General features: G+C 41.6%; 1 protein-coding gene across 2 annotated transcripts in view; it reads left to right on the top strand.

Moving 5' to 3' along the window:
- Positions 1 to 27756, top strand: part of LOC117524031 (SH3 and PX domain-containing protein 2A-like) — a 142217-nt gene that overhangs the window by 57273 nt on the left and 57188 nt on the right. For both annotated transcript variants that reach the window (XM_034185758.1, XM_034185757.1), the window contains exon 6: positions 1010 to 1041. In XM_034185758.1, coding sequence (XP_034041649.1) covers positions 1010 to 1041 — 32 coding nt within the window. The remainder of the gene's footprint in view (positions 1 to 1009; positions 1042 to 27756) is intronic.

Below are 27756 nucleotides of genomic sequence, written 5' to 3'. Positions count from 1 at the left end.
GCCCACATTTCGGAAGTGTCAAGGTGCATTCAAGGACAAGGAACAGCATTCAGAGAGCAGTCTAAACAGTTGGGCAGATTCCTGTGGTAGTCGAGGTACAGTCGAGGTAGAAAATATCAAACAGCAGTCGAAGTGCAGTCTGACTGCAATCTAAATATTCGTATGGCATGAAAACGGCATTCGGCGCATTCTGATTGCATTCGAGGGGCGGTTCGAAATGATCTGCCATTTCGGATTCTGGCCAAATGTCCCGACTGTGCCTGAACGCACCATGAGGGCACCTCAGGTGCTGCTGGATTATATTTCCTCCAGCCGCAGTTGGATCTCCCTGGTACGGCAATATTCTCACTGCATTTTGACAGCTGTCTGGATAATCCTAATGTGTTCTACCAACATTTGTACCGCGTTTGTACCCATGTTTGTTTTTGAAGATTGGCCCTACGACAGCAGTTATGTACAGTAATGTATCACTCACAGAATGTCTAAATGCCAGTGCCGCTCTGCGTCCCTTGTAGCTGTTGAGTGTCGAAATGCCACATGGGTTCGTTGACAAGTCATGTTCATTCATCCATCCAGTGTTAGAACAAGCTTTGGAACACAAAAAAACACTTTCATATCTAAACATAAGTGGGACTTACCAGGCAATATGATACTGTTGCCATTTAAAATCACTGTCAAACACAGGCAGCTGTGTCACTGCCTTCCACGCCATTTCCACCATTGAGACAAATCCACACAGACACAGCAATGTAATAACAAAAAGATGTGATCATCTGCTGGGTTACTGTCCTTGACACACTTGCTGTAGGCATCCTCGTACTCATCTCCCTCCCCCTGGTAGTGTGTCAAATTCTGCATGCATTCTCAGCAAGGGTTTGGCTGGTACTTGTGTGCCAACTGCTTTTAGACAGCAGTAATCAGTTACTTGTCCAGTCAGATCCTGCTAACGCTCTGACCTCTCTTGCCAACACACACTGACCATGGCTCTCTGGTGTTGCTTCTTTTGCAGAGACTGCGGCGGGTCCGGCAAACGTAAATCAGGTAAGGATGTTTTAGTCTCATAAATAGAATCTGAGAGTTAATTGATTGAGAGTATAATGTTAATTGTATTTGTTGATTACTAAAACTATTTCATTATTTGAAGGTGGATTTTATGCATAAATGATTCATGTTTCTTTTAAAAGCTGCTGTCAAATCATAGTACAATGCTGCTTGAGCTTTGTGATGAAATGGTTTAAAAAACTGTGAGATGATGGACCATCTGTGTGTTGCTAGACTTTCTCCTCATTCCGCAAGAGGGTGTTTGAAAATGAGTTGTCAAATGATCCCTTCAGATTGACTCAGTTGTATTGCTTTAAATACACTTGAACTCGTCTTGTAGTACTCGAGTCCAGTCTTGGATTTGAGACCACATTTTCACTTATTTGGTCTTGTCTTGGAATTGAAAGCAATTCTACTTGATCTTGATTTGGTCTCTGACTAGAATAGGTATACACCTTAATTAAAAATTACAATAACAATTATTATTGAACTTATATTAGTTATTATATTATAGTAGTATATTTTTGGACGTTTTGACCTCATGCAATGTTCAGGTTGACCCCACATGAACTGCTGAACCTGTCTCCCTGATAGAAATTTCACTAATAAAATGAATGATATTGGAAAAAGTTTTTTTTTTTAATAGGTCTCAGTTTCACCTCCTTCAAAGTCTTGGTCTTGACTCACACTTCACCCGTTAAAGTCTTGGTCTGGATGTTTTAACGTAACTGCGTTCTGTTAAATACACTGCAATTTGCTTTGTAAAATGTTCCTATAATCTTCTGTTTTTGCACTCTGTATTGTTAATGTCCCTTTGGTTGTAAGAATTTTTAAGGCCAGATGTCAGGTCTGGTCAGGTTAAGTCAGGTCAAGTCTGGGAGTGTGCACTGGTTTTTGTGCATCACTGCATCCACCACTCTACAGAATTACCCCGGGACCTGGTAGACTAGGACCTAGCCTCGACATATATGCACATTATTTAGGAGAGGATAACTCAACTGTTCTAGACTAATATGACCCCAATGAATAATTTGGGATTTGTGCTAAAATCTCTGTCTGGGATGAACAGCCCAAAAAAGACCATGCCCTTTTTTATCCCGAGTGTTACTTCAAATACAGCTGTATTTTCTAAACTGCAGCAGCTACATATTTTCCAAGGTACTCAGTATGTTCTGAATGGCCAGTACATGTTTAGAAGGGTTGAGTTATCCTCTCCAAAATGATGTGCATACATGTCTCAGCTAGGTCCTCTACTACTGTTGGCAACCATCTGGACCATCTCCACCTCCTGACAAGACCTATTTATCTATTTGCTGCTGCCAGATGATATGTTTGGGTCCCCTTGGTCTTTTCTGGTTGTTGAGAGCCTCAACAACGAGACACCTGCTCAGTGGATTATAACCACAAGAACGTGCCACTTGGCCAAAATATCCTGGCTGGTATTCCCTCAGGTTGTAAGTAGTATGCCTCATCTGAGTCTCCCAAAGTAACCAACAAAGTCATTCCTGCAGTACCCAAAGGAGATCTACTACCAAAGATATCTAGTCATTGCCTTAGGTCACTGGTGAGTCCAACTCGCCGTAGAGAAAGACAGGAAGCAGCAGGACCCTCAAGATGTGGAAACAAATTAGGTATTGGCATCACCAAACACCTCTGTCCAGGTACCTCATGACTTCACAAGCTTTTTCCAGGTATCTGCTCACTGCAAAGGCTGAGAAACGAAGAAGATGTAAGTACATTATAGGCCCCGAGTATATAGGCCCCATGCATATCCCTAGAGTCCTTAGCATGAAGTGGATGATAAGCCAAGGCTGCTACTCATTTACAGCTGGATGAACTGGGGCAATGCAGAGGAAGTGTCTTGTCCAAGTACACAGACAGATCATGTGAGTGGAAATTCAACTCAGACCTACATATTGGTAGCCCAAGGAAGTCATTTTTTATTTACAGCTGATGATTATGGAGACATAGGGATTTCTTTAAATTTATTTATTTATTTATTTGGTGAGTTCCACTGTTGCCTACCGGTCAAATAGGCAGCAAAGTGAATTAAGAAAGACATGCGTTCGTGGTCATATTACAACTAAAATGTACAAATTTTAGTCAGAATGCACTTTATGTGACCTTAACATTTGACTCAAACATCAATAGGTTTGCGCTGTACCATACATCGAACATTTGGGGGGAATCAGGAATTTACTGTATGCCAAAAATTTTAGGCGAGTGAATCACCACACTTCAATGCTAACCAGGTTTATACACATCTTGGTAATTTTATAGTTGTTCTGTTTTCTGTCAAGTGTGGAAAAATTTAAAAGAGAGAAATAGCAGCATAAATAAAAACTAAAACAATGATTGCAGACACTTCGGCATTAAAAGAAAAAACAAAACAAAAACAAACCAACTTAAATTTCATTGATCCACCACTTTTATCAGCATACAGAAATCACATCTGCCTCACATGAACACGGAGATGCATACGTAGGAGGCAGCTGGAAAACTGTGAGAGGGGTTTAGAGGAAAGTGTGCAAGTGTTGTGTTTGTGCGTCTTCACATAAATATGCGGTGATGCGTTGCTAAATTACATGTTAGTCCTGCAAACAGATGCAGAACTGACAGTCCAGGATAATGAAAGCAAGTTTATTTTGTTGAAAGAAGAGTTGCTACCAAATGAAGAAATACCTCATCCTAATTTTCTTGTGTTCTTGTGGCATTGAGGTTTTACACAACAGAGAATTGCAGTGATCAAAATGGAAGAAAAATTGTTTCAGACGTGTGTGTGTGTGTGTGTGTGTGTGTGTGAGATGTAACCTACAGTATATTCAGCGTGTGAAAGATCTTAGTTTCACTTACATTCACGTGGGATGTCTGATCACACAGTAGCTGGTTGCTTGCACCTTTGGGTTATTTTGTCACCAAACGTGATCATGAGCTGTACAGCGCCAAATAAGATAAGATCAGCTTTATTTATCCTGAAGGAAATTATTTTGCCAAAGTACAGTGTTTTTTTTTTTTGTTTTTTTTTGTTTTTTACAATAAGTGCAAGACATTTATGTGAAATGACTGGAAAATATTTGTACAAGATGTTTGACAATATTGCATATAACTCTGAATAACTGAATAACCCTGAATATCTCTGTTCATTATGTATACATCCTGCAGAAAGGGTAGAATTATACAGTCTGATTGACACAGGTAGGAAAGACGTCCTGTGTCTTTCTGTGGTGCACCTCGGTGATCTCAGTCTATGGCTGAAGGTGCTCTGGCAGGATATCAGTGTGGCATGCAGGGAGTGGGAGGTGTTGTCCAGGATGCTGAGCAGTTTCCTCAGCATCCTCCTCTCTGACACGTCCACCACAGACTCCAGCTCAACCTCCATGACAGAGTCAGCTTTCCTGATGAGCTTGTTGTGTTTGTTTGTGTCAGCTGCCTTCAGCCTGCTGCACATCATGTGAGGACTGATTGCTCTCCTGTCACTCACAATTCCACACCCCTCGCAATTGAAGCCACGCCCTCCCATGCCAGAATGGGGCCAAAACTTTGAAACTGAAAAAATAAGATCTGAAAGTGAAAAAAAGAAATATGAATGAAAATAAATTATTTGATCAAAACAATTACAGAGCAGAATCAAAAATTTATTTAAACTGAAAAATATATATCTTACACTTATTTTTATTTTGATAATACTTTTTAAATGATTATAAAATTCAAGGACAAACATTGAATTTTCAGTTTCAAAATTTATTTTTTCAATCTTTTTATATTTTCAGATTACAAAACTTTAATTTTCAGTTTCAAAATGTATTTTTTCAGTCTTATTTTATTTTCAGATTACAAATGTTTTGGCCTTGATTTACCTCCATAATAAACGGCCCCTAAATCCTACAGACTGTAGCTTTAATGGTTCACAGACGTTAAGATGATTTTGTGAACAAACTGGTGTTTTTTTTTTTTTTGGTTTGGTTTACAGATGAAGAGTTATCTGCAGTGTATCAAGGATAATCTGTAGTTAAGGTGCAAAGTAAGATGGAGTTGAGTACAAGTCGGAGAGCAAAAGCAGCAGAGCACTCGGGGGTGTAAGCGCATGTGAAAAGCAGATGGAGGAGAGAGGAGGTTTACGTGGCAAGTGGAAACAATTCCAGAGTTGCGTACGGACCGACAGAGTGTGTTTATGTGTGCAGACTTGCTGTCTTTATTTGAACTACAGGTCTCTGGGGGCCCATGCACTGTGTGTGCGTGTGTGTGCTTGTGTTGACACGTGGATATGAATGGGTGTGTGTGAGTATTTGTGTGTGCATGCTTTAAGGGAGGAGAAGGGTTAATCTTTCCACGGGTTCAAGAGGTCCCTGTGTTTGTTTGTATGTGCAGATAGATCAGATTGTAGCATGGCATAGGAAATCATTAAGGCAAATGAGCGCTCCCAAATCACTTTAACAACCACACACTGTTTCAACCACACACTCACTTTTTTCTCAAGAAACTACCATAGAGTCTTGAGCTCTTTTTCTTGAGTTGCGACCGTAATTCATGCACAATGTTGGGTTTGATGGTAGCTGAACGTTACGTTTTCTGGGTTTATCGTGTTGAAGCCTGAATGTGTTCTTAGACATAAGAAACATCGCAGTTCGTATCAGCATACAGACGTTTTATTCAAGATCCCACTATGCTTTAAAGCAGACAGTCAGTCTGTTCTCTGCTCTGAGAGGAATGACGCTCTGCCCCCTCCAGCACAGAGCTGATCTAATACAGGCCGCTCTGTTTCTGATAAGTGACCATTGGTCAGAGTGGACTTCAACATGGAAAATCTCCCCTGGAAGCAGCATTTAAGCTTCTTGTTCAAAACGGTGTATTCAGTAACTAAATGTTCTGGGTGTGTAACTAACTGTGTCTTTTTAAAAAACTGATTCAGCAAACAGAGAGTAAAGCATAGTATTACAGATACAATTAGCTTGTTTTCAAATACAAGGAAGACTCTTGTTGAGTTTCTGAAGAAAAACCTGATAATTTGGACAGTTAAGGTACGATTGTTTTGTCATGATTTCTGACACGAAAAGGCAGGACACAATTGCAGGACTCTGACACAAAAGTGGATATTCAAAAGGCTTTACTCTGTTTCCAGGTACACAGGACAGCAAATGATAATAAGGAACGGTGTCCAACACATAAGGCAGCAAGTGAGGTCAAAAAACAGGCAGACAGTCGGTACACGGCGAGACATAAGCGATATAACTAGGACACTGTGAACAAATGCTGGAAACGCAGGCAAAAAGCACAAACGATCGGGCAAAGACAGGAGGGGAATGTGAGGCTTAAATAACAGTGTGATGAGGGACAATGAGACACGGGTGCAGGAGAACAACCCGGAAGCAGGCGTGGCAAACAAAAGGGACCAGACACACCCAGACCCAACCCCAAACTAAAAGACAAGAGGGTGCAGAAAAACACCAATGAAAACCAAAAGAAGATGGCCACCATCCAGACAGTGTACTGGCCCAAACCTACCTCTCAGAAGTAACAGTGTATCTGGTCATTAGCCACTGGGGTACATGTTTGCCAGATCATGTTTAGAGAAATGCGTTACATAGTCAGAATGTTTTAGGTGACCTTCCTTCAAACGCAAGCGATACTCTACATCTGAATATCTCTGAGTAACCGGTGGTGTGACACAAAGTTATTGTAGTGGTACCAAAAGAATTGCCGAAGAGACCTAGTACCAAAGTAATGGTGTTGTCACCTTCGGTCACTGGTTATCATCTAGGTGTCACATCCATGTGCTAAGACAGGAAGCACCAGGACAAAAAAGACTTTGACCTTCATCCTATTGCAAATGGCATTACCTCCGTCCAGTAACCAAATAACTCCTTTAACTCTTTCAATCTACATACTGTATTTCCTAATCTCAAAGGTCGAAGGCCCAGAAACATGATTGTCTCTGCTGAGATCAGTGAATGTCTCTACAAGTTCCCCATTTCCACTGCATATAGATACACTTCTTGGATATCTTGTATCTATAAAAAGATGTCGTACCGGGTAAAAGAAGAACAAGAGTGGTAAATGGACTGCATTTATATCACGCTTTTCCATCTGCATCAGACACCCAAAGCGCTTTACACATCAATGCCTCACATTGATGCCAATGTGAGGCTGCTGCCATGCAAGGCACCCACTACACACCGTTAGCAACTAGGAGATTAAGGACCTTGCCCAAGGGCCCATGCTGGTTGGCCCAAGTGATTTTCCTGTCAGGCTGGGATTTGAACCAAGGATCCTCTGGTCCAAAGCCCGACGCTTTCACCATTAGACCATCACCTCCCCTAGAAGAAGAAGAAGGAACAATCATGTTGCCCATTTGTGCTGGTGCTTATTCTCAGTGAAGCGGGTGAGAGTCTCCAACTGCTACCAGGATGAGATGACAGTCCTTCAGAAGTTACCTCCCCAGCCAAGGCTGGTACACATTTACAGCTGGGTGTACTGGAGCAGTGAAGATTAAGTGCCTCCAAAGACACAGAGAGGTAACGTGACTGGAAATCGATCCTCATGGCTACATATTGGTAGCCCAACCCACATCCAACATAGCTACATGAGCTACGTATACTGGCAGCCTCGAGGGTTAATGAGTTGCACTGTTGCACAAGGGACATGGGAGAATTCCTGCTCAAGCTGCCTGTCTCTAACCATGTCCTGTCTACCCAGCTGTAAATCAGTACGAACCTTGGCGATGTACAGTGTGATAGGTTGGTATCCAGTCCAGGTGAAGTTGTAGATTATCATCTGCTTTATGCTAGTGTAAACATGGACTCTCCGAGCCTCAGGGTCTGCAATATTTTCTTCTACTTCTGTGTTTTTTTATATATTGTGATGTTTACTTCAGTGTACAAGTTGTGTCTATCTGTGTTTCAGTGGATTGCATCGACTTTTCCATTTCTAGTTCTGTCTTAGCCAGGTTGTCATTGAAATGAGAATTAGTTCTCAATTGACTGTCTGATTAAATAAAGTTATAAAAATTCAGAGTATAATTGCACTGATTTGTGTACTATGGCTGTGTTGGACTAAAATAAGGTGTTGTCAGGTGCAGTGTTGGTGTATTGTTGTGTGCAAGAAGATAGACTAGCAAAACCTGGTCGAAAGTTAAGGTGATTACATTTATGGTATTTGATCAGTGTAATATTTGGATGCACCTTATCTAAGGGGCTTCATGATGTATAGACACTCTGCTCGTATACACAAAGAAAATAGATGTCAAAATACATGTAAAAATAGAATACTTGACCTTAGTGCTTCATTGTTTTACAACAGGGAGTTTTGGTTGATGCCTTCTGCTGGCACGTTCAATTAGCACTGATCCATTAACTTATGAGAAAACCTCTCACTTGTGTCTGCTTTTTCAATAGTAGTGTGCATTGAGTGTGCAGACATCCCTGGCAAATTGGTGATTGGCTTATTTCATGTTATGCAGCAGACAATTCAATGACTAAGAGGATTAGTCCGCATTTGTCCAAAAAAGCATGACGAAGAAAGAGAGAGACAAAAATATATTAGTTGCTTCAGTCTATGTCACATTTGTTTTTTAAAAGTGGTGCTATTACTTCATGCAAAAAGAACCAAAATTATTTTAACTGGCACATTTTTTATTATTATTATTTATAACACAAACAACATGTTCGTGAGTAACAGACTAATTAATGTTATTGTACAAGGCTCAAAGAACTCAAGACTAATCTGCTTTTTGGTCCCATTGAACAGAAGAAAATATCTGTTCAGGGCTGAACATGTGCATATTCACCTCACAAAATGTAATTAAATGTTTTAAAACTTGTATACATTTTAAAAACATTACAGTTAGACTTACTTTAGCCTAGCTGTCCTTCTCCTCCCTGTTCTGGCTGTCCCTCAAATTCCAAACACGTGGAGTGCAGAGTAACATGAAAGTTATTTTCTCTATTTATTTTAGACCAAGGTCTTTCAGTTTGAGAGCATGATTTATTAACTTCACTCATTCTCTAAGATCCAGTGTGTCCTTCTCATTCAGATCTTCTTCTTGTTTTACAGTGGCATCCAGCTTCATGGTGCATTACCACCACCTTCTACTCTGTCATGTGAATAACAGTACATCATTCAGATCAATATATAGGAGCAGCTCATGTAGATGATGCCATCCTGTGGTCATAGATAATAATACAGTATGTTTTTATATATGTTGCTTCCAAATATAAGTCACAAGACCAGCCAAACAAGTATAAAACCATGACTTTTGTAGTGCAAGTGTCTTTGACAGAACTGGCCAAATGAAAACCAAAACATGTACTACCCCTATAAGTTTGTTTAAAATTGAATTTTCTTCATCTGAGACATTCTTTTGAGCAAAACATGGCTGTCTGCAGTAATGCTCTACAGTATTTCTAAACTAATTCCATTTTGAAGACCAGCATATTTATGCAGCTATTTTATTTGTATTGTTTGGCTGCCCTCAGTTTTTTGGGGTCATCACAGCAAATCCATAGAGGTTTGCATTGGGATTTGGTACAAATTTTACATGAGAAAACAAATAAATGAATTAAGTAGAATATCCTGTATTACACTTGCATCTGTGTTTTTATTTTAATGTCACATTGAATGTAGCCTGCAAGTTTCTAGGGGTTGTAAGGCTGTATCAGTTTGTCAGAATTTGAAGTTAGTTAGTTGAGATAATGGTAACAGCCAAAATGTACCACATTCACTTTCTGCTCAGGTCTTAGTGTCCAGTGAGCCTGCACAACATATACTAGCCTTAAATTATTTAGAGAACCCAGTTCTGTTTTCTGCAATTAACCATTTTTGCTGAAAAGGGAAAGAGCCACATACTGATTCAATGACATGAGTGCATCTGTTCTACATTGAACAGCAGTGCAGTGTCCTTTTCTAATCCAACTGCACATCTGCTACTGATGAGCCAAACAAAGACATCCTACTCTGCCAAATTTTACTCCTCTTCTGCTCTCATAAACTTACCCCAGGGTTCAGATATGGCACTAAGACAAATGCTAATGCCAAGTATGCCATCAGCTAGAAATCTTAAATCCTTGGGTAACCATAGACCTACATCTTACACTCCCCGGTTTCCTCCTCTGGATGATGGATTATTCTTCCCAACTGTCATCATTTTTGGATGGAGTTGATGGGTGAGGAGGGGGAGGATATCGGCGTTGGATGGATTTGGGGCATCTGGGAGTGCAAGGGTGTGAGCAGGAAGCGCATGTAAAAATCTGAGTGAGGGGAGATATAAACACAGAAAGTGGCTAATGGGGCTATCGAGTAGAAGCCAAGAAGAAAATGCTTTATTTTCTTAGGTTATAAATTTCAAAATGCAGTTGGATAAACACTGCTGCATTCTGTATTGTCTCAACATCTAGAGGTACTGGGCTGGTATATTTAATTTAAGCCTACCCTGTAGGCATTTACACTCATTCAAACAGTTGAATTTGAAATTCACAGATATATGTGTATATATGTATGTATGCATACTCCCTCCCTCTCTCTCTCTCTCTCTCTCTCTCTCTCTTTCTTGCTGTTGCAAAACATTTCATTTCCTGAATGAGGCTGAAATCTTAGCTTTTGTTTTTGAAGCATACTGGCTTTGCTGACGAGGTCACTCGCTGTGGTCTTAGACTTACTGTTCTCTGCCTGCAGTCATTAATTTTGTGTGTGTCTGTGTCCCAATTCTGATTTATTGGTGTAAAATGCAGCTGATAGGACAGGATAGTCTTAATATCTATGAATTAACAAATGTTTGATGGTACATCGCTCACATTGCGTATAATTGGTTTGCAAGGAGTTTTATTTCATGGCCAGATTCAGCATATGGGTACATAAGAGATGTGTCTCCCAATTTTTAAGCAGATGGTGTCATTTCTTTTAAATCTGTAAAGTTAGACAAAATAAGACAATGGGTGTGGGCTGACAAACTGGTTTGGACTTTACCTTGCTTTCCTCACTCCTACCTGCATCTCTGCAATACTTGCAATAGTTTCTACAAGTGAACACAAAAGAGCCGACTTACAATGATGCAAAAAAACAGCCATAGCTCTGAAAGTAGATTAGTTTTCTTACTAACACTAACATTTAAAAGATGTGAGATTCTTGTACAGATGGAGTGAATTTACTTCATAGTGTGTGTTAGATGTTCAGGCAGGCTCATCACAAAAGGCTAGACTAAAAGCCCTGTCACACATACAGTAGTGTTCAGAATAATAGTAGTGCTATGTGACTAAAAAGATTAATCCAGGTTTTGAGTATATTTCTTATTGTTACATGGGAAACAAGGTACCAGTAGATTCAGTAGATTCTCACAAATCCAACAAGACCAAGCATTCATGATATGCACACTCTTAAGACTATGAAATTGGGCTATTAGTAAAAAAAAGTAGAAAAGGGGGTGTTCACAATAATAGTAGTGTGGCATTCAGTCAGTGAGTTCGTCAGTTTTGTGGAACAAACAGGTGTGAATCAGGTGTCCCCTATTTAAGGATGAAGCCAGCACCTGCTGAACATTCTTTTCTCTTTGAAAGTCTGAGGAAAATGGGATGTTCAAGACATTGTTCAGAAGAACAGCGTAGTTTGATTAAAAAGTTGATTGGAGAGGGGAAAACTTATACGCAGGTTCAAAAAATTATAGGCTGTTCATCTACAATGATCTCCAATGCTTTAAAATGGACAAAAACACCAGAGACGCGTGGAAGAAAATGGAAAACAACCATCAAAATCGATAGAAGAATAACCAGAATGGCAAAGGCTCACCCATTGATCAGCTCCAAGATGATAAAAGACAGTCTGGAGTTACCTGTAAGTGCTGTGACAGTTAGAAGACACCTGTGTGAAGCTAATTTATTTGCAAGAATCCCCCGCAGAGTCCCTCTGTTAAATAAAAGACATATGCAGAAGAGGTTACAATTTGCCAAAAAACACATAAACTGAGAAATGGAGACGCAGACAGTTTGTGAGATGACCCCCAAACTCTGAATTCAAGCCACAGTTCACAGTGAAGACAGTGAAGCATCGTGGTGCAAGCATCATGATATGGGCATGTTTCTCCTACTATGGTGTTGGGCCTATATATCGCATACAAGGTATCATGGATCAGTTTGGATATGTCAAAATACTTGAAGAGGTCATGTTGCCTTATGCTGAAGAGGACATGCCCTTGAAATGGGTGTTTCAACAAGACAATGACCCCAAGCACACTAGTAAATGAGCAAAATCTTGGTTCCAAACCAACAAAATTAATGCCTTGCAGATGTGAAGAAATCATGAAAAACTGTAGTTATACAACTAAATACTAGTTTAGTGATTCACAGGATTGCTAAAAAAGCAGTTTGAACATAATAGTTTTGAGTTTGTAGCGTCAACAGCAGATGCTACTATTATTGTGAACACCCCCTTTTCTACTTTTTTTTTTTTACTAACAGCCCAATTTCATAGCCTTAAGAGTGTGCATATCATGAATGCTTGGTCTTGTTGGATTTGTGAGAATCTACTGAATCTACTGTTACCTTGTTTCCATGTAACAAATAAGAAATATACTCAAAACCTGGATTAATCTTTTTAGTCACATAGCACTAATATTATTCTGAACACTACTGTAGGTCGATTGAGGCTGAATTGGGTCAGAATGACACATCCGACCACAGTCGGTAAGTATTGAGGTGCGGTCTGAAGATGGATGGACGGCAGTCTCTGAGCAGTCTACATATTTGGTCCCATTCGCTTAGCTGTCCCGAGTGTGTTGCACAGTTCAAAACACTCTTGCTGCCATTGAGAGGGGACACACATCTGACGGCGGTCTATATGCAGTTTTTGCATCATCTGATCTCAATCTACATATTCTCATGGCGTCAAAACAGCATTTGAAATGATCTGATCGTGGTTGATGATGATGATAATGATAAAGATGGAATGTTGATAACACTAAAGCTGGTGGTAATGAGTGAAAAGATAAAGATGATGATAATGACCATGATGAATGGTGGTAATAAGGATTATGATAATGATAAAGCTTATGATAGAAGATTAATAATGTAAAGCCGGTGGTAATGAATGAAATAGATGATGATAATGAGAGTGATGATCTCTGATCATGATAATGCTAAGGATGATGATAATGATCAAGCACATGATAGACTGTTGATAATAATAAAGCTGGTGATAATGATTTTAATGATAAAACTACTCATAATGATGATAAAGTTGATGATGATTATAATGACAGTGATAATAAAAGTCTTGTTGTGCAATCTGAGACAATATTATACAATAATGTATACAACTGTTGACAGTAATTAAACACTAAGTTTTGTGCAAACAACATAAGCAATACAAGATAGATAGAAGATAGAAGAACATTGTTTCCTTCATTTGTCTCACATATTTGATACGGTGTTGTTCCTGAGTACTGTTGATATATTGACGCGTTAAATGAACAACTAAGTTACACATTTCTAAGAATAGCTTCAAAGGATGTAGCAGTATTTGCTCTAACTACAGCAAATTATACTTTGAGTGCAATACTTAGAATTTAATCTTTATGCATTTTCCAATGATTCTGCACCCAGCGTGATGGTTTGGCAAAACATGGTGCATAAATAACATGAAATGTCTTAAACCACAACCTAACCACACAAATCCAGTGTCAGATTCTTTGGCAGCTTTGGAATTTGAGATGCTAGTGGTGCTGAGTCCATCTTCATAAGTTATTAGCTCTCTGACATTTTCATATTTAGTCCTTGAGTTGGAATGTTGACTGCAGATATTATCCCAATTTATAGTAATGTTATTCTCTGTTCTGGAAAGCTGTTGCCAGATCTGCTTTGTGGAAAAAAATGGCAAGTTAATCCAACCTGTCTTGATCATTCCTTATCTGTCTTGAAATATCCATCTGCTGGGGTCAAATGTTTCTGTCCTCAGAAAAAAGATGTTTCTGTTTCCATAAACAAAGCTTACGACATGACAAAATTAAAATGAGAAGAAGTTTTATCTGAACTCACTTGGCTTTCTTTGCTTGCTGTCACTTCCCTCTGGAAGTACTTGTTGATTATTTAAGTCAAGGACTCACATATTATGAGGTCTGTTAGAAAAGTGTCCGACCTTTTTATTTTTTTCAAAAACCTGATGGATTTGAATCACGTGTGCTTGCATGAGCCAACCTTGAACCTTCAAGCGCTTGCGTGATTTTTTTCACGCCTGTCGGTTGCGTCATTTGCTTGTAAGCAGCCTTTGTGTGAGGATGGGTGTAGTCTCTCAGCGTTTTTTCTTTGCAAGGAAATGGTGGAACGACTGGAGCAGCGCGACTGCATCAAATTTTGCTAGAAACTGGGTGACAGCCAGGTGGAAACCATTTGGATTATTCAGACGGCTTTCGGTGACGATCCTCTGGGCATCACACAGATTAAGGAGCAGCACAACCGGTTTAAAGACGTACGCACAATGGTGGAGAGCGTGCCGCGCTCCGGTCGGCATCAACATGCTGAAATGACCGGATCATTTCCAAAGTGAACGCTGTGGTGATGTGGGACCGTCTTGTGATTATCCGAGAAATTATGGAAGAGGTGGACATCAGCAATTTTTCGGCACATTCCACTGTGAAAGAAGATTTTGCCATGAAAAGAGTTGCAGCGAAATTCATTGGCACAACGCTGTTGCTGCGCCATCAGCGTCCTGCCGATGAATTTCGCTGCAACTCTTTTCATGGCAAAATCTTCTTTCACAGTGGAATGTTCCAAAAAAGTGCTGATGTCCACCTCTTCCACAATTTCTCGGATAATCACACGACGGTCCCACATCACCACAGCGTTCACTTTGGAAATGATCCGGTCATTTCAGCATGTTGATGCCAATCGGAGCGCGGCTCGCTCTCCACCGTTGTGCCGACGTCTTTAAACCGTTGTACTGCTCCTTAATCTGTGTGATGCCCAGAGGATCATCACCGAAAGCCGTCTGAATAATCCGAATGGTTTCCACCTGGCTGTCGCCCAGTTTCTAGCAAAATTTGATGCAGTCGCGCTGCTCCAGTCGTTCCGTCATTTCCTTGCAAAGAAAAAATGGCGAGACTCCACCCATCCTCACACAAAGGCTGCTTACAAGCAAATGATGCAACTGACAGGCGTGAAAAAAATCATGCATGCGCACGAAGGTTCAAGCTTGGCTCATGCAAGCACACGTGATTCAAATCCATCAGGTTTTTGAAAAAAATAAAAAGGTCGGATACTTTTCTAACAGACCTCGTACATTTTTCTCCAGAAGAATGTTTGGCACATAGCAGCATCTAACTCAGAAAATTGTGAGAAGATGTTGATGAAATTTGGTGAACAGATGTATAATGTCCAAGAAAATTAGGTATTTTAGGTATTTTGAATTTGATCAGGAAGATATTTTGGATCCATGACCCAAAAGATGCTTTAAGCATTCAAGAACATTTAATTCAAAATTTAAATTGTTATAATAATAAATTTCCATAACATTTTTTGAGCAGATGAATAATCGATCGATCCATCCATTTTCTTCCACTTTGTCCGGAGTCGGGTCGTGGGGGCAGCAGCTTAAGCAAAGCCGCCCAGACCTCCCGATCCACACACACGTCCCCCAGTTCTTCCAGGGGAACCCCGAGGCGTTCCCAAGCCAGTTGAGACGTAGTCCCTCCAGCGTGTCCTGGGTCTTCCCCGGGGCCTCCTCCCAATGGGACGTGCCCGGAACACCTCGCCAGTGAGGCGTCCAGGGGGCATCCGGAAAAAATGCCAAAGCCACCTCAGCTGGCTCCTTTCGACATGGAAGAGCAGCGGCTCGACTCCGAGCTCCTCCCGAGTAACCAAGCGCCTCACCCTATCCCTAAGGGAGCGCCCAGCTACCCTGCGGAGGAAACTCATCTCAGCTGCTTGTACTCACGATCTCGTTCTTTCAGTCATGAGCCAAATCTTATGACCATAGGTGAGGGTCGGAATGTAGATTGATCGGTAAATCGAGAGCTTTGCCCCCCTACTCAGCTCTCTCTTCACCACGGCAGTCCAATAAAGCGACCGCATCACCGCAGATGCTACACCGATCCATCTGTCGATCTCACGCTCCATTCGTCCCTTGCTCGTGAACAAGACGCCGAGATACTTAAACTCCTCCACTTGAGGCAAGGACTCTCCACCGACCTGAAGAGGGCAAGGCACCTTTTTCCCGTCGAGAACCATGGCCTTGGATTTGAAGGTGCTGATTTTCATCCCGGACGCTTCACACTCTGCCGCAAACTGCCCCAGTGCACGCTGAAGGTCCTGATTTGACGAAGCCAACAGAACCACATTGTCCGCAAACAGCCGAGATGAGATTCTGTGGTTCCCAAACCGGACCCCCTCTACACCCTGGCTGTGCCTAGAAATTCTGTCCATAAAGATAATGAACAGAACCGGTGACAAAGGGCAGCCCTGGCAGAGGCCAACGTGCACTGGAAACAGGTTTGACTTACTACCGGCAATGCGAACCAAGCTCCTGCTGTGGTCGTACAGGGACCGGATAGCCCTTAGCAAAGGACCCCGTACTCCCAGAGCACCCCCCGCAGTTTGCCAAAAGGGACACGGTCGAACGCCTTCTCCAGATCCACAAAGCACATGTGGACTGGTTGGGCGAACTCCCATGAACCCTCGAGCACCCGATGGAGTATGTAGAGCTGGTCCAGTGTGCCACGACCAGGACGAAAACCACACTGCTTCTCCTGAATCTGAGGTTCGACTATCGGTCGAATTCTTCTCTCCAGTACTCTGGAATAGACCTTAACGGGGAGGCTGAGGAGTGTGATCCCCCTATAGTTGGAACACACCCTCCAGTCCCCCTTCTTAAACAGAGGGACCACCACCCCGGTCTGCCAATCCAGAGGCACTGTTCCCAACTACCATGCGATGTTGCAGAGGTGTGTCAACCAAGACAGTCCCACAACATCCAGAGACTTAAGGTACTCAGGACGGATTTCATCCACCCCAGGAGCCTTGCCACCGAGGAGCTTTCTAACCACCTCAGTGACTTCAGCCTGAGTGATGGATGAGTCCGCCTCTGAGTCCCCGGTCTCTGCTTCCTCTTCAGAAGACATGACGATGGGATTGAGGAGATCCTCGAATTATTCCTTCCACCGCCCGACAACATCCCCAGTCAGGGTCAACAGCTCCCCACCCACACAGTAGACAGTGCCGGTGGAGAGCTGCTTCTGCCTCCTGAGGCATCAGATGGTTTGCCAGAATTTCTTCAAGGCCGACTGATAGTCCTCCTCCTTGGCCTCCCCGAACTCCTCCCAGACCCGAATTTTTGCCTCTGTGACCACACGGGCTGCAGCGTGCTTGGCCTGCTGGTACCTGTCAGCTGCCTCTGGGGTCCCACTTACCAACAAAGACAAGTAGGACACCTAATTCAGCTTGACAGCATCCCTTATTTCTGGCGTCCACCACCAGATTTGGGGATTGCTGCCGCGACAGGCACCAGAGACCTTGTGACCACAGCTACGAGCGGCTGCATCGACAATGGAGGTGGAGAACATGATCCACTCGGACTCCATGTTTCCAACCTCCCCCGGGATCTGGGAGAAGCTCTCCCGGAGGTGGGAGTTGAAGACCTCGCTGACACAGGGTTCTGCCAGACACAGGGTTCTGACACTCGTTCCCAGCAGACCCTCATGATACGTTTGAGCCTGCCAGGTCTGACCGCCTTCCTCCCCTCCCCTCAAGGTGTCCTGCTGCACATGCACTTATGGACACCCTTGTGCTCGAACATGGTGTTCGTGATGGACAAACTGTGACTAGCTCAGAAATCCAACAACTGAACACCACTCGGGTTCAGATCTGGGAGGCCATGCTTCCTGATCACCCCCCTCCACGTCTCACTGTCGCCACCCACGTGGGCCTTGAAATCCCCCAGGAGAACAATGGAGTCCCCAGTCGGAGCACTATCTAGTACCCCTCCCAGGGACTCCAAGAAGGTCGGGTACTCTGCCCTGCCGCTCGGTCCATAGGCCAAGACAACAGTGAGAGACCTGTCCCCGACCCGAAGGCGTAGGGACGCGACTCTCTTGTTCACTGGAGTGACCTCCTTGCTTGCCTCTACTGGTGCTTGGCTCTCACTGCGGTATTGTATCACTTCCTGTTCCGGAGCACAGCAGTGTTTTATTGTATCTGTTAGCTGTTTAATCTGCGCAGTTAGATTGATCTAGTTAACTAGATAACGATTTGTTTCACAGTGTAATCTTCACGTGCCTTAACTAAAGCACTCCCTCTGCTGAATCACCTCTAAATTATTTACACATTATTCACTTTGCGTGTTTTTAGGAATCCGCTAGCTTAGCGCAGCTACTAGCTCTTAGCCGGTTTAGCATGGCGGCTTCTCCTGTCTCTCCCGCACTTTTCTGCTCTGGGTGTGAAATGTTTAGTTATTCCTCGGCCTCCTTCAGCAGTAATGGTACTTGTAATAAGTGTAGCTTATTCATAGCTTTGGAGGCCAGGCTGGACGAATTGGAGACTCGGCTCCGCACCGTGGAAAATTCTACAGCTAGCCAGGCCCCTGTAGTCGGTGCGGACCAAGGTAGCTTAGCCACCGTTAGTTTCCCTCTGGCAGATCCCGAGCAACCAGGAAAGCAGGCCGACTGGGTGACTGTGAGGAGGAAGCGTAGTCCTAAACAGAAACCCCGTGTACACCGCCAACCCGTTCACATTTCTAACCGTTTTTCCCCACTCGGCGACACACCCGCCGAGGATCAAACTCTGGTTATTGGCGACTCTGTTTTGAGAAATGTGAAGTTAGCGACACCAGCAACCATAGTCAAATGTCTTCCGGGGGCCAGAGCAGGCGACATTGAAGGAAATTTGAAACTGCTGGCTAAGGCTAAGCGTAAATTTGGTAAGATTGTAATTCACGTCGGCAGTAATGACACCCGGTTACGCCAATCGGAGGTCACTAAAATTAACATTGAATCGTGTGTAACTTTGCAAAAACAATGTCGGACTCTGTAGTTTTCTCTGGGCCCCTCCCCAATCGGACCGGGAGTGACATGTTTAGCCGCATGTTCTCCTTGAATTGCTGGCTGTCTGAGTGGTGTCCAAAAAATGAGGTGGGCTTCATAGATAATTGGCAAAGCTTCTGGGGAAAACCTGGTCTTGTTAGGAGAGACGGCATCCATCCCACTTTGGATGGAGCAGCTCTCATTTGTAGAAATCTGGCCAATTTTCTTAAATCCTCCAAACCGTGACTATCCAGGGTTGGGACCAGGAAGCAGAGTTGTAGTCTTACACACCTCTCTGCAGCTTCTCTCCCCCTGCCATCCCCTCATTACCCCATCCCCGTAGAGACGGTGCCTGCTCCCAGACCACCAATAACCAGCAAAAATCTATTTAAGCATAAAAATTCAAAAAGAAAAAATAATATAGCACCTTCAACTGCACCACAGACTAAAACAGTTAAATGTGGTCTATTAAACATTAGGTCTCTCTCTTCTAAGTCCCTGTTAGTAAATGATATAAAAATTGATCAACATATTGATTTATTCTGCCTTACAGAAACCTGGTTACAGCAGGATGAATATGTTAGTTTAAATGAGTCAACACCCCCGAGTCACACTAATTGCCAGAACGCTCGTAGCACGGGCCGAGGCGGAGGATTAGCAGCAGTCTTCCATTCCAGCTTATTAATTAATCAAAAACCCAGACAGAGCTTTAATTCATTTGAAAGCTTGACTCTTAGTCTTGTCCATCCAAATTGGAAGTCCCAAAAACTAGCTTTATTTGTTGTTATCTATCGTCCTCCTGGTCGTTACTGTGAGTTTCTCTGTGAATTTTCAGAACTTTTGTCTGACTTAGTGCTTAGCTCAGATAAGATAATTATAGTGGGCGATTTTAACATCCACACAGATGCTGAGAATGACAGCCTCAACACTGCATTTAATCTATTATTAGACTCAATTGGCTTTGCTCAAAAAGTAAATGAGTCCACCCACCACTTTAATCATATCTTAGATCTTGTTCTGACTTATGGTATGGAAATTGAAGACTTAACAGTATTCCCTGAAAACTCCCTTCTGTCTGATCATTTCTTAATAACATTTACATTTACTCTGATGGACTACCCAGCAGTGGGGAATAAGTTTCATTACACTAGAAGTCTTTCAGAAAGCGCTGTAACTAGGTTTAAGGATATGATTCCTTCTTTATGTTCTCTAATGCCATATACCAACACAGTGCAGAGTAGCTACCTAAACTTTGTAAGTGAGATAGAGTATCTCGTCAATAGTTTTACATCCTCATTGAAGACAACTTTGGATGCTGTAGCTCCTCTGAAAAAGAGAGCTTTAAATCAGAAGTGCCTGACTCCATGGTATAACTCACAAACTCGTAGCTTAAAGCAGATAACCCGTAAGTTGGAGAGGAAATGGCGTCTCACTGATTTAGAAGATCTTCACTTAGCCTGGAAAAAGAGTCTGTTGCTCTATAAAAAAGCCCTCCGTAAAGCTAGGACATCTTACTACTCATCACTAATTGAAGAAAATAAGAACAACCCCAGGTTTCTTTTCAGCACTGTAGCCAGGCTGACAAAGAACAGAGCTCTATTGAGCCGAGTATTCCTTTAACTTTAACTAGTAATGACTTCATGACTTTATTTGCTAATAAAATTTTAACTATTAGAGAAAAAATTACTCATAACCATCCCAAAGACGTATCGTTATCTTTGGCTGCTTTCAGTGATGCCGGTATTTGGTTAGACTCTTTCTCTCAGATTGTTCTGTCTGAGTTATTTTCATTAGTTACTTCATCCAAACCATCAACATGTCTATTAGACCCCATTCCTACCAGGCTGCTCAAGGAAGCCCTACCATTATTTAATGCTTCGATCTTAAATATGATCAATCTATCTTTATTAGTTGGCTATGTACCACAGGCTTTTAAGGTGGCAGTAATTAAACCATTACTTAAAAAGCCATCACTTGACCCAGCTATCTTAGCTAATTATAGGCCAATCTCCAACCTTCCTTTTCTCTCAAAAATTCTTCAAAGGGTAGTTGTAAAACAGCTAACTGATCATCTGCAGAGGAATGGTCTATTTGAAGAGTTTCAGTCAGGTTTTAGAATTCATCATAGTACAGAAACAGCATTAGTGAAGGTTACAAATGATCTTCTTATGGCCTCAGACAGTGGACTCATCTCTGTGCTTGTTCTGTTAGACCTCAGTGCTGCTTTTGATACTGTTGACCATAAAATTTTATTACAGAGATTAGAGCATGCCATAGGTATTAAAGGCACTGCGCTGCAGTGGTTTGAATCATATTTATCTAATAGATTACAATTTGTTCATGTAAATGGGGAATCTTCTTCACAGACTAAGGTTAATTATGGAGTTCCACAAGGTTCTGTGCTAGGACCAATTTTATTCACTTTATACATGCTTCCCTTAGGCAGTATTATTAGATGGCATTGCTTAAATTTTCATTGTTACGCAGATGATACCCAGCTTTATCTATCCATGAAGCCAGAGGACACACACCAATTAGCTAAACTGCAGGATTGTCTTACAGACATAAAGACATGGATGACCTCTAATTTCCTGCTTTTAAACTCAGATTTAACTGAAAAGTTAACTGAAAAGCCTTCAGTTAATTCAAAATGCTGCAGCTAGAGTACTAACGGGGACTAGAAGGAGAGAGCATATCTCACCTATATTGGCCTCTCTTCATTGGCTTCCTGTTAATTCTAGAATAGAATTTAAAATTCTTCTTCTTACTTATAAGGTTTTGAATAATCAGGTCCCATCTTATCTTAGGGACCTCATAGTACCATATCACCCCAATAGAGCGCTTCGCTCTCAGACTGCAGGCTTACTTGTAGTTCCTAGGGTTTGTAAGAGTAGAATGGGAGGCAGAGCCTTCAGCTTTCAGGCTCCTCTCCTCCCTGAGCCTGGTTCTGCTGGAGGTTTCTTCCTGTTAAAAGGGAGTTTTTCCTTCCCACTGTCGCCAAGTGCTTGCTCACAGGGGGTCGTTTTGACCATTGGGGTTTTTACGTAATGATTGTATGACCTTGCCTTGCAATGTGAGGCGCCTTGGGGCGGCTGTTTGTTGTGATTTGGCGCTATATAAATAAAATTGATTGAAATTGATTGATTGAACTCCAACACATGGCGACTGACCTGGGGAGCAATAAGCAATGCTACCCCAGCTCTCCGCCTCTCCCCGTAGGCAACACCAGAAAAGTGGAGCATCCAGCCCCTCTCCAGGAGTTGGGTACCAGAGCCCAAGCTGTGCGTGGAGGTTAGCCTGACTATCTCTAGTCGGTATCTCTCAACCTCCCGCACAAGCTCAGGCTCCTTCCCCCCTAGCGAGGTGACATTCCACGTCCAAACAGCCAGGGGCTGTGAGCATGGACCGAGCTGCCGGGCCACCCGCCCTCGACTGCCACCCAATCCTCTCTGCACCCGACCCCCATGGCCCCCTCTGCAGGTGGTGAAACCACAGGAGCAGATGAATAATGTTCTTAGAAATTATGTATGTAACATATAACCAGAAGAATTTTGGAAATATCTCAAAACTGAACTCAAAAACCTATGAATGGATCTTGATGATATTTTATGAGCATATAGATACACTTTTACAAAACAAGGAATGATGCTAAATGCAAAAGTGGGTATTTTGGTGGTGGGGAATATATGTGTGTGTATATATACACTCAACAAAAATATAAATGCAACACTTTTGGTTTTGCTCCCATTTTGTATGAGATGAACTCAAAGATCTAAAACTTTTTCCACATACACAATATCACCATTTCCCTCAAATATTGTGGGCAGTCTAAGGCACTCCTGTGCACTAATCATGGTGTCTAATCAACATCTTGATATGGCACACCTGTGAGGTGGGATGGATTATCTCAGCAAAGGAGAAGTGCTCACTATCACAGATTTAGACTGGTTTGTGAACAATATTTGAGGGAAATGGTGATATTGTGTATGTGGAAAAAGTTTTAGATCTTTGAGTTCATCTCATACAAAATGGGAGCAAAACCAAAAGTGTTGGGTTTATATTTTTGTTGAGTGTATGTATGTATGTATGTATGTATATACTGTGCAAACATTTTGGCATCCCAGAGTTATAATAAAAGTAGGGTTTGGTGCTCCCCCCCCCTCCTTTTAAAAACTTTATTTAACCAGATTAGTCCCATTGAGATCGAGAACTCTTTCCCAAGGGAGACCTGGACAGTTTTTTAAAAGTTTCCAGTACACCTAAACTGCATGTCTTTAGATGTGGGAGGAAGCCAGAGCACCTGGAGGGAACCCACGCAAACACAGGAAGAACGTGCAAACTCCACACAGAAAGGACACAGGTGCAAATTGATCCCATGACTTTCTTGCTGTGAGGCAACAGTGCTAACCACTAAGGCACCGTGCTATATTTATTATTATATTTATATTATATTTATTATTATTCTGTAATAATAATTTCTTTGTTAGTGACAGTAGAATACCACACTGACACAGCTGCAAATGATCATGCAAATGATCATGCAATATTATAATGATTGTAAAACACAATTACTCCTACTTTAAGTCACATTATCTAAAACTTTTTCTTTTTTTTTAACAAAACAAATCTAGGCTTGCATTTCAGATGTACCTTCTGGCAAATTGTAGCTGAACTTTCAGGTCTTTTAAAGAAAATCCTCCTGTATACAACTTCATCATGAAGCTGTATAACTGGGGATACAAAATGCAAAACATGCACTATACACAATTTCTCCAATCACAGCCACAGAAGCCTAAAAGTTCTTCTGGGTTGTCTGGGTGGTTTGCATCACTTTTCTCCTTCTTGCACAGTCACTCACTTTTTGAAAACTGTCTACTCCTCACAGATTCACCATAGAGTGCCATATTGTTTGTATTTCCATATAATTGATGTAAATAAAGTCCAAGACATATTCAGTGACTTGGAAATGTTCATGTATCCATCCATCTGAAGAAAATAAAACTGATTATTTACAGGCATTATACCAAAGCATTCCATTACTTGTGCAACCCATCATCTTGGCTTTTATATTTTTAATTAATTTATATCAAGTTATTGAGATTTGCTTTCAGTTTGAGTTTAAGGAAGATAATTTTAGAAATTTTTACTTTTTGTATTTGAAATGGCATACTTAAAAAATGTGTGGAATACCTTTTGGAGGCCACAGTGTGTGTGTGTGTATATATATATATATATATATATATATATATATATATATATATATATATATATATAGTGAGGAAAATAAGTATTTGAACAGCCTGCGGTTTTGCAAGTTCTCCCTCTTAGAAATCATGGAGGGGTCTGAAATTTTCATCTTAGGTGCATGTCCACTGTGAGAGACAAAATCTAAAAAAAAATTCCGGAAATCACAATGTATGATTTTGAAATAATTTATTTGTATGTTACTGCTGCAAATAAGTATTTGAACACCTACCAACCAGCAAGAATTCTGGTTCTCACAGACCTGTTAGTTTTTCTTTAAGAAGCCCTCTTATTCAGCACACTTTACCTGTATTAATTGCACCTGTTTGAACTTGTTAGCTGTATAAAAGGCACCTGTTCACACACTCAATCAACCACACTCCAACCTGTCCACCATAGCCAAGACCAAAGAGCTGTCTAAGGACACCAGGGACAAAACTGTAGACCTGCACAAGGCTGGGATGGACTACAGGACAACAGGCAAGCAGCTTGGTAGAAGACAACAACTGTTATGATTATTTATTACTTTATTATTATTATTATTATTACTTTATTATTTATAAAGTGGAAGAAACACAAGATGACTGTCAATCTCCCTCAGTAAATGGTAAATGGTAAATGGACTGCATTTATATAGCGCTTTTCCATCTGCATCTGATGCTCAAAGCGCTTTACAATTATGCATCACATTCACCCCGATGTCAGGGTGCTGCCATACAAGGTGCTCACTACACACCGGGAGCAATAGGAGATTAAAGGCCTTGCCCAAGGGCCCTTAGTGATTTTCCAGTCAGGTGGGGATTTGAACCCATGATTTTCTGGACTCAAAACCAACACCTTAACCACTAGACCATCACCTCCCCCTCAGTCTGGGATTCCATGCAAGATCTCACTTTGTGGGGTAAGGATGATTCTGAGAAAGCTCAGAACTACACAGGAGGACCTGGTCAATGACCTGAAGAGAGCTGAGACCACAATCACAAAGATTACATTAGTAACACATGATGCTATCATGGTTTAAAATCCTGCAGGGCAGCAAGGTTCCCCTGCTCAAGCCAGCACATGTCCAGGCCCGTTTGAAGTTCACCAGTGACCATCTGGATGATCCAGAGGAGGCATGGGAGAAGGTCATGTGGTCAGATGAGACCAGAATAGAGCTTTTTGGAATCAACTCTACTTACCATGTTTCAAAACTTTATTTTACAATTTTCAGTTAACAAACACACACACACACTGAACACATGTGCAACATGAAACCCCCCTACCCCCACCCCATTAGGCTCATGGAAAAAAAAACAAAACAAGAAATGAAATGAAACGAACAAGATCCAGTACAAAAAGTTGCCAGACAGGAACGTCTCATGGTGTATTAGCTGAGTTGGTGTTATAGCTGCATCAAAGTTAGAATACTTTCAACTATCCAGTGCAACGGATGCTAAAGTACATCAGCAGAAGGAAAAACCTTCTATGAACTCTATAAAGGGAGTCCAGGTCAGAGTGAAATTTTTACGGGCTTTATATATCTTGTACCTCAGCTTTTCCAGGAGTAGAAAGGATAGTACCTCCCTCAACCACTGCAGAAATGACGGGGCTGAGTTTGATTTCCAATTAAAGAGTATAAGTCTGCATGCAAGTAAAGAGGTGAATGCCAAGGCATTTGCTTGAAGATTAGAAACTTTGTGGCCTGGAGGCGGTATGCCAAAAATGGCTGTATGATAGTCAGGTGTTATAGTCTGGCCACAAATTTTAGAAAACACTTCGAATATCTGTCTCCAATAGTCGTTAAGGGAGGCACATGACCAAAACATATGTCCTGTTGTAGCGGGTACATGACTGCATCTTGGACAGCCAGGATCTATAGTGGGAAAGAGTTTGGATAATTTATCCCTTGAATAGTGTAGGCGATGGACTACTTTAAATTGAATTAGACCATGACGTACACACAATGAAGAAGTATGAATACGTTTCAAACTGTGTTGCCATAGATCTTTAGAAAGCTTAACTCCTAAATCTTTTTCCCATGCCAATTTAGCTTTCTCCCATGACCGTGGTTTCAGTTCCCCTATCATATCATAAATCACAGATACACATTGGGAAATACCTACTGTATTGTTTTAAATCAAAGTGTCTTCTAAACTGTGACCATATTCAAAGTGTGGCTTTGACGATTGGGTTTGTAAACAGTGTACTAGAGCTGCGTGGTATCGCCGATGTCACTGTTGGTAGCGGGTTGGATAACAATTCCATGTGAACCCAGTCTGGATCCGTTTTATTCTCATATGTATAAATCCAATAATTTAGTTTTACTATATTAGCAGCCCAATAATACCAAAGAAAATTGGGTAATCCCAATCCAGCCGCATTTTTGGGAACTTCCAGGTACAGCTTTTTCATCCTAGGGTTGGAACTGTTCCATATAAATGAAGCAATTAATCCATCTAGCTGCTTGAATGTTTTCATTGGAATAAATACAGGGATCATCTGGAACACATAAAGGAGTCTCGGTAAAACCGTCATTTTAACTATGTTGATACGACCTGCCAACGAAAGTGGTATAGTTGACCATTTCTCGAAGTCTTGTTTTGTTTGCTCCAATAACACGCTGAAGTTGTGCTTTTCCAAGTTCTCCATGCTACGAGTAACTTTAATTCCCAGGTATATAAATGTGTTATGTTCTATTTTAAATGGAAACTTTGGTGTAATCCTCATCTGTGCCACCAATTGGAAAGAGCAGGCTCTTAGAGTAATTTAGCTTGTAACCTGAGAGACGTCTAAAGTTTTCTAGTATCTGTAATAACCTTGGAATTGATACTGTGGGTTCGGATATGTACAAGAGTAGATCATCTGCATATAGGGCCACTTTATGGACCTTACCGGCACGAGAGATACCTATAATACCCTCATCTGCTCTAAGGGCTATAGCAAGGGGTTCGATTGCCAAATCAAACAAATATGGGGAGAGACCACACCCTTGTCTGCAGGACCTGTAGAGAGAAAAATAATCAGAAATGTTATTGTTGGTCCGAACAGCTGCAGTGGGTGCATCATATATTATTTTGATCCATGTTAAAAATGATGGTCCAAAGCCAAATCTTTCCAAAGCCGCAAACAAATACTGCCATTCCACCCGATTGAATGCTTTTTCTGCGTCTAGGGAGACCACCATCTCTGTGGTCTCCCCAGCCGCAGAGCATGGGGTATACAAGATATTAAATAATCTATGCATATTATAAAATGACTGTCTACCTGGGATGAAGCCGGTTTGGTCTGAGTTGATGACTGTTGGAATTACACTGTCTATGCGGGTGGCTAATATTTTTGTAAGGATTTTATAGTCGCAGTTTAAGAGGCTTATTGGACGGTATGAGCTGCATGATAAAGGGTCTTTATCTTTTTTAAGCAAAACTGAAATCATAGCCTGAGTCATGGTTTGGGGTCATTTCCGTTGTTCAAATATATCCTGATGTAACTGGCTGAGGATA

The sequence above is a fragment of the Thalassophryne amazonica genome, chromosome 13, assembly GCF_902500255.1.
Source record: "Thalassophryne amazonica chromosome 13, fThaAma1.1, whole genome shotgun sequence".
In the NCBI taxonomy this organism is placed as follows: domain Eukaryota; kingdom Metazoa; phylum Chordata; class Actinopteri; order Batrachoidiformes; family Batrachoididae; genus Thalassophryne; species Thalassophryne amazonica.
The sequence above is the reverse complement of the archived record's forward strand: the minus strand, read 5'-3'. Positions and strand labels throughout refer to the sequence as shown.